Source organism: Cajanus cajan, chromosome 2, assembly GCF_000230855.2.
Source record: "Cajanus cajan strain Asha chromosome 2, NIPB_CcT2T_4, whole genome shotgun sequence".
Lineage (NCBI taxonomy): Eukaryota > Viridiplantae > Streptophyta > Magnoliopsida > Fabales > Fabaceae > Cajanus > Cajanus cajan.
Genome location: NC_138518.1, coordinates 52577562 through 52593901, shown reverse-complemented (window position 1 = coordinate 52593901; position 16340 = coordinate 52577562). Strand labels below are relative to the sequence as shown.

The 16340-nt window shown below is 33.0% G+C and overlaps 1 protein-coding gene across 4 annotated transcripts; it reads right to left on the bottom strand.

Moving 5' to 3' along the window:
- Positions 1-310: 310 nt before the first annotated feature.
- LOC109816176 (histone-lysine N-methyltransferase SUVR5) lies at positions 311-14537 on the bottom strand. 4 transcript variants are annotated; one of them, XM_020381069.3, is made up of 12 exons: positions 14379-14537; positions 9721-10255; positions 9131-9433; positions 8921-9031; positions 7612-7722; positions 3492-6290; positions 3035-3199; positions 2559-2675; positions 2377-2480; positions 2157-2294; positions 1834-1921; positions 311-938 (listed from the first exon to the last, which is right to left on the bottom strand). In XM_020381069.3, exons 2-12 carry the CDS (start codon positions 10186-10188, stop codon positions 831-833), a joined length of 4512 nt encoding a protein of 1503 aa, XP_020236658.1. In that variant the 5' UTR covers positions 10189-10255; positions 14379-14537; the 3' UTR covers positions 311-830. The 4 variants fall into 4 exon arrangements, with proteins under 4 accessions (XP_020236658.1, XP_020236662.1, XP_020236659.1 ...); XM_020381073.3 differs by having other exon boundaries at positions 3035-3196; XM_020381070.3 differs by lacking the exon at positions 14379-14537 and adding an exon at positions 14130-14344.
- Between the last annotated feature and the right edge of the window lie 1803 nt (positions 14538-16340).

The window sequence follows — 16340 nt, the reverse complement described above, 5'->3', positions numbered from 1 at the left end:
AGATCGTCCACTGCACGCTCAGACATACCCATTGGCCATTGAAATTTCAAATTGGGTAATTGATGGTTGCTATAAAACACAACCAACTTAAAGCATATTTAAGTTTTCAACACTGAACCAAGATTACCTGAAACTTGTAACATGAAGATTCATCGTATGCTTTTCACCCTTAGATTGTGTTCAAAGTTTCAACTAGTTTTTCTCTGTAACTGTAATGCAGTTAGTTTAACCAAAACAAAAAATAAATAAAAACTCATAAATGAAAAGGATCACTTAACCGTACTCGGTGCTCATCTTTTGATTGACAGAATTACGAGCAAGAAAATTTTATAAATAAGTAATTTAGCGGACAAAAGAAAGGGAGGTAAGTTAAACCCTTAGACTTATTTACATTTCTGCAACACTATCAATGATATTGACACAAAGCGAAAGTTAATCCAGACAGCATTAACTTCAGACATGTCTCTTCCTTGCTTTTGGATTTCATTTGGTGAGGCGAGGAGAAAATTAGAGAATAAAGAGAAAAGAAAACAAAAGTGAACAAAGCTACAAAACTGAGAGAGAGAGAGATAGAGAGAGAGAAATTTTACACAGCAAAGAATCCTAATCACTTGAATACGACCATGTTTGGTATAGACAGCTGTAAATTAATACCTGGCTTCATATAGATGCCTTAACTTGTCTCGTATGTTAAGAGACGTCAAGAGTATTGTAACCCTTCAAAGCTAGGCAGGCATGATTTCCACATTGTAATGTTGAAATGTTGAGTGAATCATTTAACTACCCAAATTGGGCTATCTGGAAAAAACTAAATGGATGTTGTTGTCGTTCTAGTACAGGCGTCCCCGGCACTTCGCAGAACCACAAAGGCAAGGAGATCCCTCTCCAGGCAGAAACTCATAATGATAATTATATGTCAATTCTTCACCCAAAGCAATCTGTTAACAAGAGACAAAGTGAAATCTAATCCATGTAGTATAAAATGCTAGACAAAACAGCGATGTCAATTAGTGGCAATCATGCAGAATTTGTAACATCAGAGGAATTTTCATTCTTATCAAGTAAGTGATGTCCATTATCTAATCCATAAATTCAAAACATTCTTCTTTTCCCTTTCATTACTAATGAGGGCAACAGTTATAACTTTCAGCACTTTATAGGGTATATTGATACGAACTTTGGGAGAACCACGCTACAAAAACTAGCTGTTATAGTTGGATAGTACAAGGCCTTGTAAATCCTACACTAAAATCTTAAACTTCCAATGTGGTACTCAATTCTTGCATAATGTAACTGGATCTTAGCATCGTACCATGGTCAGCAGCCTTGAAACCCACATGGGCTGATTGTGCACTAGCCCTTTGACTAGTCTTGGGCGAACAGTGCAATGTCAGCACCATCCATGCTACTTGTTTACATTTGGGAAACATGGTGGAAGACTTTTTTTCAGTATGTTTAGTATTTGTGTTTTTGGAGGGGAAAAGAGGAGAACAAATATTTTATATTTAAATTAAGAGAGTTATATAATGTTTATAAAAATATATAAAAGATCAACACATAAAGTTTATGCAAATCTATCATTTCTTTTATTTTAAACAAAATTATCAAATTGAATAATATTTATTAGAAATGAAAAAATTGCCCTCCATTCCCTTTTCCTCTAAAACCTAACTCCCAAACATACCTTTTAGGGATTACCTATAGCCACATCTCATTTGGTTTGACTCACCTCATCCCACACCAAATCAAGAAAAGTGTTTGTCCGAGCATACTCCCATGAAACATAATATTGGGCCACTCTCAAGGAAAAGTCATAAAGAGAAGGGTTCTTACATCTCGATTTGCATAGAGACCAATATGTGCACGCTCACAATCCATGCTCTCCACAAGAACTTGATAACACACAAGATTAGGCGAGCAGCTGCAATAACGACAAATTTTAAGAGAAAACCAACCGCATTAGGAAGTAAAAACCACTATAGAATATAAATTTGCTAGTGATAAAATCTTGAGCTTCAATAAAACCATTAATGCTCGAAGGAAAAAAAAAAAGTAAAATCTTTATCATTTCAAAAAACAAAAATTGAACAAATTGCATAATCTTATTTTTGTTGTATCAAATAACAAATACTGCCCTACATTAAAGCTATGCTCACCTGTTATTGATGAACCTCGAGACATTTCCAAATTTAGAAGAATCAATGACATAATGAGCCTGTCCTTCAATCAATCTGCTCATATCATTCACATGATCATCAATGTCATAGAAATAACTGCAGTGTTCATTGCCGTATCTGGTATTGACATAGACGGAGTCACTAAAAGAGAAGAAACATCATTTAACTAAAAGAAACTACATCATGAAGAAATGTAAACCTTTTGCGCCGGTTGTGTGCCTCTTGCCTATCTAAAACCTCTCCAACGTACTCGCACACAAATGTGCCACGAAGGATAGCCTCACCAGCCCTTACTGCCCATCCCTTTGAATAAAATAATAGAAGTCAATGTAACTGGCCTTAAAAGTCACTTGCAATTTATGAAAAGAAGAATAGTAGCACCTTCTTCTCTGTTTTAAAGACTTCCAATTTAACTCGTATTCCATTCTGCAATATTCTGTTTGGACAGGTTTTATAGCATTTGCACATCTGGTTACATTCATACACAAGGTAACCTTCCTATAGTTTTGCAGAGAAATTCCCAGCATAAGACAAAAAAAAAATATTTATAGATTAGTAATATAGAAATAGAAAAGGGAAATATCTTCTGTATATCCTATATAATTAATTCTAAAACAGATTCCTGCATGCCCATGGTGGTGATAAGAGTGTTAAGTCAGTTTGCACAAAACAGTCGTACTCCTAACACAAAAGGGACATAACACCAAAATATAGAAATCCAGAAATAAGAACGAAGGTCGAAGGTATATTGTACATGGGATTTAAGGATAACCTAGATATGTTGCCAAACAATGCCTAACATATTTATAACAGATTTTATATATAATGGCAGCTAATAATTAATACAAATATTTTACCTCCAATATCATTCGACCATTCTCGTCATATGGGAACCTTCCACGCATTGGTTTCCCAAATATGTCTTTTGCATCATCATAGTCATTGTCAAAAAGGTAGACGTGATCACATGTTTCAGGATAGCAGGCAGAAAATGAGCAAGCACATCTCAGTTGCAGACTCTGCTAATAAATAAATAGGTTTAAGATTATTGAGAACCAATTAGAAGTACAGTGTGCTCTACAAAACTGATTTCTAGCTTCAGTTTCACAAACAAATATAACATAAAAGTGCAACACTTGTGTGGATCCTTGAGCATAGAACTTGGTTCATTTTAGATCCTTAAACAAACATGAGTATTGATGAGCTATCATATGACAAATAAGTATGCGACATAACATGCATTTATTATAAAAGTAGTTCACTCTTATGTGATTAGGATTTGAGCAAAGGATAAACTAAGTCACGGTTAACTACCTCAGAATCAAGACCAAGTGATTGATCAAGCATTGGCTTCGTAACATAGGTAAAGCTCTCCCATGGCATAGAGAGATTTATGTCTTCCTCATTGGACCCATGCCTAAGAGAGTTTATAATATCTTGATCGACAACACAAATCACAGGAATTGGTTCCTTCCCAAAGCTTATGTCCTCACACAAGACTGTGGCCTTTTCTAAGGATCCTACTTTTAAATGGTATGAATCAATGATGTAGTGAAACTCATCCACCTCCAACTCGTCACTAGCAGGATCTGATAAAATTACAGAATTCGGCTTTAGGAAACCATTAGAAAGAGATGCTAAGGGAGAGAGATGCCTTTGGTCTTTCAAAACCTTACAACCCCTAGGACAAATGAACCCATCCTGGTGCCAATTCACCAGAATGTTATTGTCGCTGCAAAGTTTTGCTGCCTTCAAATAGAGCCTTTCAGGCAAAATTCCATATTTCTCCTCTAGTGAGGCTTTAAGACTGACTTTGCAGCATGCAGAACGACCAATGGATAAGATATCAAGATTGTTAGGCCGGGGTTTAGTCTTCTGAATCTCGGAAAATAAAATCTTTGCAACTGCCGAGCATTGATATTCTGCCAACTTCCCAACATTTGCTGTCTCAGTTACATGATCTTTTATGGTTGTTTCCACCATGTCAAGTGATTTTGTTTCCTGAATGTTTCTCTTTAAATTAGCATTAGCTCTATTCCTGATCTTAACTGCTGCTGCTGCATAACCATTTTTAAATCTAGGTCGGCTAAGTCTGCCAGATTTTAATCTATGTGTATAATGACGAACTCCCCTTTTTGTAGAGCAGCTGCTAACTAGTTTGCGCCCCATATGAGAAGCTTGATGATGGCGACCCAGGTCAGGTAGTAAATTAAATTTTAACCCACAAAACCGACAAACAAACCTCCGCAAACCACCTAGATTGTCAGAATTATTCTCCACAGAAGCTGAATTTCCCTGCTCAATTTTTTCTGGAGAGTCCTCACAAGTAGGCAAAGTTTGCTGCTCAGGAGCTTTAGATGGCTTGAATTCTGCAGGGTGAACTGATAGAACATGCAGCCACAACTGCTCCATATTTCCAAAATGACTACCACAGGGAATACATTGGAGAAGCAAGCACTGTTCAACAAACTGCACATGGTGTCTCTCCTGAACATGGATTTCCAATAGTTTCTTGTTTGTAAAAGAATCCAGACAAATGGCACACGCATAACCTCTGAACAGCCACTGTGCTTCCTTCTTATGGTTGTCCATCCAATGGTTGCCAAGAGTTTGGTCATCAAGAAATTTTGCATAGCAAATCTTACACTTAATGGCATTTTCATTATCATAGCTGTCATTATCTGTGGATGGAATGAGAGGTGGTCCTTCCACAAGTGAGGATACATTTATTTCATCGTCAAATTCCCAAATCAATTTGATTCTCTGCTTTTCACTACGAACCAACTTTGTAAAGAATTCTCCAACACTAGTATCTTTTGAGGCTTCAGTTAGAGCCTGCAGGAACTGAACTTCCTTAGAAACTGGGCTTTTTTGTGACAGAATGCTTTTCAATAGCCTGTAAAAAAGCTCACATGCTTTATGCAGGTGCACCTTTTGCTTCCATGAGCAGCAGTCCCTTAAAAGTTTTGTGAACACTTCTTTTGATATTATCCTACTCTTTCCATTTCTTGCACGTCTAAGCCAGCTTGGAAGGTGTTTTTCACAATATAAGAAATATCGGTTTGGTGCCTCCAAACAAGGGTCCTTGTTATCATAAGGAGGAGAGCCTATACAGCGAAGTGCCTCCATTGCAATCTGATCATTTCCAGAAAGGATGGGCCTCTCATCTAAGTTGCTTCTTTCAACGAAGGAATCACCATCAATGGCTGGCACCGGTTCTACTTGAAATGAACTTTCAGCATTTATCAATACCATGTCTTTGCTGATCAAGACTTCTGAACCAATTTGTTTTTCTTCAAGTTTTCTCTTCAGCATACTATTGGTTAAATTTGAGGTCTCATCTGTTTCAGCACGGGGACGGTGTTTCTTACAGAATGAAGAGCCAGGAAGGGCATGATGCTTACATTTAGTATGATGAACAGTTGTACCTCCACACATTGGAGTATCAACTGAAACAGGTTTTTCAGCTTTTACTGAGCTGCCCGAAAGACGAGATGACAAATGCGCACAGCAGTATACCTCACCATCATTTGCCCATCTCACACACTGTCTTCCCTTGGCTTCAATATAAGCTACACATTGTCGATTCTTAGTATCAGGTTCTACAATTTTTTTACCAACCATTTCATTCATATGTGTTGATTCCATTCCACTGCAATGCAACATATTGGAATCAGCAGCATCAACTACAATTTCTTTCCATTTATTGGTCAAATTACTAGGTAAATCAGTTGCCACAGGTACCTCCCTAACATATTTGTGTGTAGAAGTCTCAACTGATACTGTACTCGAAATGTCCTTATTTCTATAGAAACCTGGGTCAGTTTCAAGAGTAATTGGGTGATCTGAACAGTTGGTTTCCACCAGTGAAGAATGTGTCTCTGCCCGACGAACTTCAAGTTTGGGCCTTTTTCTACCAACCTGAAGGCTTACTTGGTACAACCCATCAAATGTCAATTGCTGCATATCCTCACTGCTAGAAAAGGAAGGTGATGTCGAAAACCATTTCATCACATCATGCTTCCAGGTTTTCCATTCACAACCTAATGTTGATTGCACCGGTGTATCCCAGAGAGTGTTGACATCCTTCCATAAAATAGAATCAAACAATTCCTGAACAAGAGAATAAGGAATAAACCAACCAAATATATTGAGCAAAGCAAAAGTTTTTGTGATTATTGTTTAAAACAAAGCTATGTATTTATTTCAGCAGGCTTTAGAAATTTGACATGATTTCAGTCCCTGCATCAGAAAGGAAGCACCACATTACCCACATTCTCTACTATTAAAGTTTAAAATGCATTAACAAATGTTCCTAAAAATATTGCATTAAAAAAATGGCATTAGAAGTGTTAATTATATTATACTGATATCCCTAGATGGAAGAAGATAGCCTCAGTAAATCAAAATAGGAAATTGAATGCATATCGGATTTTGGTTTTCAGTAACCTATCAGATAAACTTCTAGAGACTACACATTATCTTAAAATAATAGGAATTATGTAAGATCATAAATAATAATAATGAATGTTCTTTATCTTTGACACATTTTGGTGAGCGGTGGTGTTCATAAACTGATTAAAAAAATTGAAAAACCAAAAAAAAATGTAAATTGGAAAAACCAATTTTTTTTATTGAATTGAATCAGATTTTGGATTTGATTTTAAAAACCAACCTAATCTAATCCAAATTGAATTTATTTATATGTATTTATTTTTATTTATAAATTTATGATACAACTTGTGCTTACATTTTTATTTCTCATATATTTGTAAAATTATCACATAACTTATTTATGAAAAATATATTTAATAGAAGATAATTTTCAGTATCTATTTGAATAAATAAATAAATTATCAAGTTGGGCAAAAAAAACTAATAGTATATATTTGAAAAGTTATATAATATTTATTGATGAGATATTTGATATTTTAAATTATTTGAATCACTTTGATGAGATAAATTTGAATATATATATATTTGATGAGAATGAGATAAATTATTTTCCTGCAGAAGTTCAATCCTCTCCATCTCCATTCTCTTAAATAAAGCTGAGTTTTCAGCACTAGGTAGATTAAGCATGTGTATTCACACTTCAAGCCTAATGGATGCATGCACGATGAGAGGTTATGTTAAATATAAAAAATCAAACTTGAGCCTTCACCTAATAACTTAAGTCTTTATTATCCTTGAATGTCCTTTCATCAAAATACACTTCAGGAAAGAAATGGAGCCAGGGCATACAAAATAGTAGCGTCAGACAACCTTTAGCTATGCATGTGAATTTTAAGCATTTTAGTGTCCTATTTTTATGTTTCTCGTCCATTTATGAGTATTAAAAAAAAATGAAAGTTGCCTTGATGATCATTCAAACATGAATAGACAAAGTCCTATTTTCTGGATACATGAATTGGTCACCAAAATTATAAAGTACCTCCTTCAGTAGCTCTATAGATTCGGCACTATTTGCATTCTGGCATCGTGCAGCCCAAGAGTAAGATGAATGTTGCATCCAATCAGCATTTGTGTAGTGCTTTACTATGCTCTGTAATGAAAAAGGGCTTATGCTACTTAAGTCACCAAAAACGAAGGTTGCCAAGAAATATTAACCGAAACCATGATACTTGAATTTATCTAATGAGAACTGAAAATACTAGGATCTATGAATTTTAAAACTACATTATAGCCCGAATGACATAAATAGCACATATTATGCAAGTAATTTACATTAGACATCAGCGTACAACCTCACAGGAGTGCTGGAAATTGAATTCAATCAAATTAACGAGTTGCCATGTACCGGCAATATGTGCTCAGCCGAGTGACAGATGCAAAATCAATTGAATTGATGATATGCAATATTAAAGAGATGCCAAGCCAGTCTCTTATATCTCCCCTTGATAAGAAATCAGGCCAACTATATTTAAAATAAGAATAAAAATATGTATAAGTGAAAACTAAAATGGTCCTTATTTTACAGTGCTATCCTGAAATACATGATATTACATGCAAAGTAGATATGAATTCACCATTAGTTTTAAGACGTGATATTAAGTATGCTTGTGGACCCAGGAGACGCATCACCCAAACGAGTGGAAGAAAACGGAACCCCTGGCAGCATGTTAATGCCTAAGCCCAAACAAGAACAATAAATACTAGTAGTGAGGCTTGAAGAAACAAGAAAAGAAACCATATAATTTAAAAGTAGGAGAATATTAGTAACCAGAAGAAAAAAATGAGGACAGGAAACCCAAAAGCCATGTAGCATAAAAAACTTCAGGGCCAATGAACAACATTACAATAGTAACCAAGGTATGCGTTATCCCTAAAAGACATGTTAGAGAAGAGCAAAAAATGATCATCAAGGTTTCATTTGCAACTTATTCACAAACATTTACCAAAATCTAACCTGTGAAGCAAATTCCAAAGCTGAATTGTTTGTAGAATTTTTTTTTTTCAAACATAAGGTTCCAAAGCTGCATTGTTATCAAGTATCTTTACAATTTTATTTGACTTGAAAATATATAATAAAGGCAAAACTTATTGTAAATAAATCACACTACTTTGTTATGCAAGTAGAAGCTTCACATTCACAATGACTATATTTTAGTGTGTATTAACCCATTACCCAATAGAGAGCATAACTAAAACAAGTTCAGACATTTTAAAATAAAACAATCTTAAAATACTGAAAAAATGTAAGCTCTATACTCCATAAACTATTATCAGAAATTGTAATTTACATTTTGTAGCTTTAGAAGCATTCTTCCAAAATCTGAATAACTGTTACAACGAGAAGTCTCCATAGCCAATTCCTTCCAAACCATCACATCACGAGCAGTTTCTAGCAAGGCCTATGAGAATCAAAAATATCAAAAGTAAAAAATACAATAAAAAATGGTAGAGATTACAAGAAAACAGAGTGAAGAAGAAATAGAACCACCATCACTTACATTAGGATGAAGCTGATCAACAATGCTAATTACACCAATGGCTAGCTTTTGCATTATAAACCGTCTTGCAACAGTCAAGTCTTTTACCATTTTCAGTCCTGCTTCGTGAGTTTTGTATGCAATAGGCTGGGGAAACTCATAAATTGAACGAACAAGCAGCATATCAGCCCAAGAATAGTTCCTTGTGTGAGGAAAAAATATGACATAATATTTCTTCCGGCCATGAGTTGGTTTTGCTTTTAAAGTTGATAATGGCCAGTCAGCCCTTGCACATTTAATACCAGCCTGCCAGTTCCCTCTCCACTAAAAAAGACAGAGAAGTAAAAAAGAATACAAATTAGGCAACATTGCATTCTGATTCCCCCCCCCCCCCCCCAACCAGGTGCTCAATTGAATATGTAAGATAAAGATTTTCTAATCCTTGTTACAATATTAGTAAAGTGATATGAGTGCTTTTAAACTAAAAATACAACAACATTAGCTACACAAGACTTGTGAATAATAAATACTCTTAATTGTAGGAAGAATAACGAACAACCATCAGAAAAGGCTCTCAACAGACAGTAAATAACCAAACTTTGCATACACACCTTGACCCACAATGCCACAGGCGCATCCCCCTTCAGCCAAGTGGGTTCAGAAAATAACAACTCTACTTCACTAATATCATTTGGTAATTCACTTTCAATTGTATCAACAATAGAGACAGAGTTTTCAAAGGCTAAGCAGGGTTCATTTATTTCATCATCTTCAACATCATGAAAACTATAGAATTCCTTCTGGCCCTCCACTTGACAGTCACAACATGAAGCTCCACCACATTGACAATCTATATTAGTCAAGAGTTCACAAACTGTCTGTTGCATTTGATCTTGTCCTTCTATCTGAGCCCCTTCCAATTTTAATGAATCATTCAATCGATCATCCTCCAATTTAGCCTGATCAGTACTTTCAGGGAAATTAGGTTCACCCTGGTTTACAAAAGTTGTTCCTGAACATGGCTGTGAGCAATCAGATCCCCCAGCATACTGAACACCAGAACAAGGAAGTACTTCCATGATACTATTTTAAAATTGGCAATACCATACAATATGCTTCCTATGATTGTTGACTCCCATCTAACCACTGTTTTGTCAAAGGTCATTCCAAAAAGAATAATAATGTAGTGTTAGACATAGTAATTGATAAAAAGAGGCTGAAAATCAAACAGAAATAAAATATATAGAAACTAAATGGCATGAGTATATCATATTCAAATTAAAAGAAAAAGGGAGCAAAATATTTAATATTCAGAGGCGATATATAGTAGAACTAGGAAAAACACCATATATGTTCCCTGACTAGGAGCAAACTCCGCTATGAACTTGTGAAAATCTATTTAGGATTTCAACGATTTCCCAAAAAATATGGCAGAACATGAACTTGATTACACCAGAAATATAAATTACCATATTCAAGTTCCCTTCTTAAATTACTGGCTTTATGACTTGGCAATATTCAAGGAACCCATTTCATTAAAAGGTTCGACAGCTTCAAAGAATTAAAGTACAAATATTAAATGAAAATTAAACTGAATATTCAGTTCTCTAATTCTGTATTAATAGTATCACCCTCAAAACTAAGTAGTTTTATCAAGGTCATTCAGGTACCAGATCCTAAAATGAAGTGGCAAGGTTATTTGAATTTAGATAGAAACATAAGACCCTTAGATTTATGTATTCCTGATTAACCATCAAAAACAGAAAATAACCTCTAGAAATGTATATCACAAGGTAATAATTCTGAATTCTAATATAATTTTTAACTATTCTCAGTTACAGGATTAAAGCAAAATGATGTATGGTGAACCATGACAGGGTATATACTCTCAGAATTACTCTGCCATGCATACGAATTTTAATGGCAATAGTCAAACCCAAAAAAGAAACATATCAAACTCATAAGATTTTGTAATTATTAAAATAAATCTTTTCAAAACAAATTGATTTTAATCTATAAAGCAATCACTTTTTGGAGGGTTCTGTAAGGAACCAAGAATTGTAAAGAGAAAGAAAGGAAAGATTTTATTGAATAGCATGGAATGAACACAAAATAGGAGAGATAACTCTCCTACAAGAGTTTTACCTACACAAAGGATTTCTCCTTTTACAAAGAGTCAAAGCTTAATTTACAAATGAAAAGATTTGAATGCCTTCTCTCCCCTTCAGTCCTCCTATTTACCTTCAGTCCTCCTATTTATTTATGTCACTTACTCACTAACAAAATAATATTCTAACTAACTCCCCTCCACTATAGTCCTAACAAGTTCAATAAGAATCTATTTGGAAAAATAAATGAGTTTTGGGTGTTGTTAAATAGCCGCTATAGTGGTAATATAACACTGCTGCACTTAAGAATTTTCCATGAATTCACGATCATGACTGCATCTGGCCATAGTAGCCGTTATGGTGTCATATTTGCAGAGCATGTATCCTACATCCTCTAGTCATCTCTGCCCGAGTCTCCAACTATTTGAATTTTTTAGTTAATATTATGTCAAATTTTATGCATTTTGTTTTCTTTGGCATACAACTTGCACTGCTCCTTTGCAAATAGGAGACATGATGGAAGGCTGTGATCCCAATTGATAAGAATCTTGGGAGAACCACACTACAAAAGTTAGTTATTATAGTTAGAGAACCCATGGTCTTATAAACCTCACACTAGAATCCCATACTTCCAATATGGGACTCAAGTCCCAATGTTCCATACCTTAAAATGGTTTCCTAACACTATGTAACTTCCGCTATTTGCCCAATACGCTACCTACTATATGATATAGCATATAATTGGCTTTCCACCATTTTTTGCAATCTGCAATTGATAACATATTAGAAATGATTTGGGCTTAACTCAAACCCCCAAAGCAAGCTCAAGGGAGGAGGATTATTCAAATCTTACACGGAGTATTTTGGCCAGATTCCTAGCCAATATGAGATTTTGATGCATTCCCTATATTCCAAAACTCAGCTCTAGAGCATAATGTTTTGCAGAACACGGCATCTGCAGATAGCTCATTATAAGAATAGACTCTAATATCATATTAAAAACAGATCAATCCTAACTTAACCTCAAATGTGGGTTCAATGTGAGAGGATTAACAAAGTTGTATAAGGATTAGTTTGACCATATGCCCAGCCCCATATGAAATCTTAACAGTGTCCATGTCAAAATACCTCAAATTTTAATGCGACACTATAAACTTTGGTGCATTTCTTGCTTTTTAGATGTTAATAATTACATCATTTTATATCAAACATTTAATTCTATCCCATGACATGTCAGATCATTTCAAATTTGTGTTTGAGCTTCATAACTAGTAAGTACAATGAATTAAGAATTATTTCTTCATATATCAAAATAATTGTTTATAGACTGCATACAATAAAACAGTAGAATCGATTAGTTCATAAAACGAGAATGAATAAGTTCAAAACAGTTATGAAAAATAAATACATAAGAGAAAAATAAGCAAAATAATACATAATATCTGTTATACCATTGTATAAAATTTAATAAAAAAATAATAATAAAAAAAAAAGGTGAAATTATTTGACAGCGTATAAATTAAGTAATCTGTCTATAAAGAATTCCCCCTTCCCATCAGTTTATGGTCTCAGACTCTCTATTAAGTGGGGACTTGCACATGCAGAGAGCAGCAGATAGGACAATCCATTCACTTCAGATTGCATTACCTAACCACGAATTCAGTGTAATCTAGCAGAACAATACATATTTTCTTACTGCCCCGACGAGAGTAAACCATTTAGTGATGAAGGGCAATAATAATTGGGGCATCATTGATTTTTATAATTTTTTTAGTTTCTGAAACGATAATAATTCACACATAACTTCATGATGGAATGTTATTACCATGCAATGTTGAATCAATAGATGCATTCCCAAAATATACAGCACCATTGTAGAGTTTTTTTTTTTTTCATAATTACACATTTACAATCGAGGTCTAATACCTGGTTTATGGAGAAGAAGATAGGGTACAATTCATTGAATTCATGCAAAACCACCTGGGTGAGATTCTCTGAGTATGAAATAGTTCCCAAAATAGACTTAGAAGCACTTGAACTGTGACTCTTGGATATGTACTAAAAAAAAAATATATGACTCTTGGGTAAGGCTTAAGAAAATTTTAACAAATGGAAATCACTTATCTTCATGCTAGTCCCTCTAGTTGAAAAATGACGTCTCATTAAAAATATATTTCTTTTAAATACAAGAATTGTCTCTTCAGGTTATTATTATTATTTTTTATTTTTTATTGTAGAGATGTTTATTTTTAATTGTTGGAGAAGAAAGTTTACAGCCAAAGGGGACAAATGATTTGATTCTAATTTTAAACATTGAAGTCTAAAATGAAACATCGTTTTGCTAGAGTAAATTTTTTTGGTCAAATAAATTCAACCAGTGATAAACATTAAAATAGGTGAATTTCTGTTAATTAAAAATGGACAACTGCATTAAAATCAAATCTGACAATTGTCACGCAGTGTGTAAATTCATCCCCCCCAACCCCAAAACCACACTTTCTTTAGGAATCAAATGATCTAAGTTCCCACGAGAGTACGAGACGTAAAATCCGGAACAGCAATAATTTCGTCAAAAGCAACACGAAAAAGCTTCAACCTTAAAGCTTATACAAAACAACACAGACCCATCAAGGTTTTCGAAACCTAGACCTTAACATCTACTTACTGTGACCCAGAAACCCTCAATGACAAAGACCCAATTAAAAATAGAATTAATTCCCCGCATTATTGTGCTCAACCTGTAATACGAAGATAAACCCTAATCAAATTTTGATTATGTAAGGTTGATTAAGGATCAGAATTCAGGACCATGTTCTGCATATCTGAAAATTTATTAATGAAAAAATAAATAAATAAAGTTGCAGAATCATACAAGTATAAAATTGGGCATCAATTATATCTTGGACACTTACAAAATTCCTAATAAAAGGCAAGTTCTCCCCGCTGCCATTATTAGCACATCTTTATTTTGGGTATGAAAATAAAATTATAATATGCATAAAGTACACAACATATCTTGGGGTGAGATAGGTCAGACACCATAGAAATTGAAGCGATATTGACAGGAAATAAATGTGACATGTAATGGAATGGACATTGGCTAAGGCAAATTTGAAAGAATATACGAAACTAGAAAAAGGGGGCAGTGGTAAATAAAGTACCTTAAAAAAATATGGGAAGTTTATGCAGAGCGAGATCAATCAGAGACTATAGGTTAGTGATAGTGGGTGGAATTGGTTTTCTTTTTTATTTTATGTGAAAAAAGTGCGTTCTGTGTTTTGAGCATATATCAGAGAAAAAGAAAGCCAGAAGAGGGTCAAGTCCCGTGCCCAAATTCAAGCACCAAAAACTCTTTATATTATTTTTTTTTTCTTTTACTAGGGGCCTTTGCTTTTCAGTGACTTGATCGAAAATTTTGTTCTTTATTTTCTTAAATTTATAAATTTAACCTTTTTTATTTTTAAATTTGATAATGTTACTTTAATTATGTGGTTTTCATCGATCTGTTAATTTAATAGTTAGTATTTTACAAAATTATTTATGTGACACTCTAATTTATTGTTGCGTTTATTTATGTTCATATGATATTTTATTGCGGTGTCAGATTAATATCTTTATTAAATATTAATAGTGAATAAGTAGATTAAAATTACATAATTAATATAGTGAGTAAGTCAAATTCAGAAAAATTAAATAAATAAAATAAAAGTAAAAAGGCCAAAATATAATTAGGTTGTATTTTTTAAGGGAAATGAGAGTTTTTTTAGTATTGACCACATACACAACGTTATACTTACATGGAAAACTTTTAACACGGATGTCAAATAGTTTTTCCTTTTGTAATATGTTGAGAAAATATTCTTATATGTAAAATAAAAAAATAAAAAAAATAAAAAATAAAAAAGTTGTGTTGTGATAGACAAAAATTGATATATAATTTTTATTTTTTTGAATGGTGGAAATTTTAAGTGGTTTGGGGCAGGGAATTTGAGGAGCGAAAATCGGGGGAGATGTATCCGGTCAATTCAACGGTCAAACATAAAAATATGTTTTATAGCCTTACTATTCGGTAACGTCATCCTAAAACAAATTCCCATTATTTTTTTATTTAAATACGTTTTTAATCTAACAAATTTTGAGTAAATTTATTTTCTCTTTCAAATTTAAAATTATCTTTTTATTTTATAATTTTATAATTTTTAAAATTTATTTTAATCTTTCTAATCACTAATAATACATCTGAAAATAAGAAATTGAGATAATTATACAATACTAATTAAATTTAATATTATATTTTTATTTATAAAGACATATTTTGTATGCAGCCGCGTTAAATCTTGGGACTAGCTATCCCACCTTTGAGGTGCCTCCAACGTAGCAAGGAGATTAGTCACTGCTGTCGGCGGTAGATACTCCAGGAACGAACCTAAAAAAAAAATAAAGACATATTTTGTATCATCATACTTAATAGATTTTTAAAAATTTGAATATAAAGATTAAAATAAATTTGTTTGAAATTACATAACTAAAAATTTAATTTTAAATTTGAGAGATTAGAAATAAATTTATTTTAAATTTAAGAGTGTAAAAATATAATTTTTTTTTCTAATACTATAAATACAACTATAAATTTATTTATTTATTGCAAGTTCTAAGATTTTATTTTTTATTTTTTATTTTTTATTTTTTGGGATGATTACAGACTCACTCCAGCCCGAAAAACGACAATTAATAAAGTTAACTGCTTTGGAGGTGTACGTAACCGAAACCATGAAATAAGAATAGTGTGTTTTATACGGAATCAGAGATTATTGATATTTCAATTATTATTTTTCACTTTTTTTATTTTAAGATCTATCTTTATTTTAAGTTTTTTTAAAATAAAAGTTAGAATTATTTAATTTAACTTTCTCTATATCACATATATAAACTAAAAAATATCAAACAAAAAAAAAATAAGTTAAATTAACACAACTATATTTATACTACTTATATGAAGAAAAAAATATTATGATTGTGATTTAAACTGTAATTAAGGTTATTTTTAATTATTGACCATTTAAATAAAATTATAAAGCAATTGAAATTTGTTTTATATATTGAGATTAAAAAAAAGTGATTTA

Excerpts from the sequence above, each read along its gene's own strand:
- LOC109816176 (XM_020381069.3), bottom strand. The coding sequence starts at position 10,188 with ATGGAAGTACTTCCTTGTTCTGGTGTTCAGTATGCTGGGGGATCTGAT. Across the intron at positions 2,676-3,034 it reads ATGGTCGAATGATATTGGAG|GAAGGTTACCTTGTGTATGA; the intron begins GTAAAATATTTG and ends GCAAAACTATAG. Across the intron at positions 2,295-2,376 it reads GCACACAACCGGCGCAAAAG|ATACGGCAATGAACACTGCA; the intron begins GTTTACATTTCT and ends TGTCAATACCAG.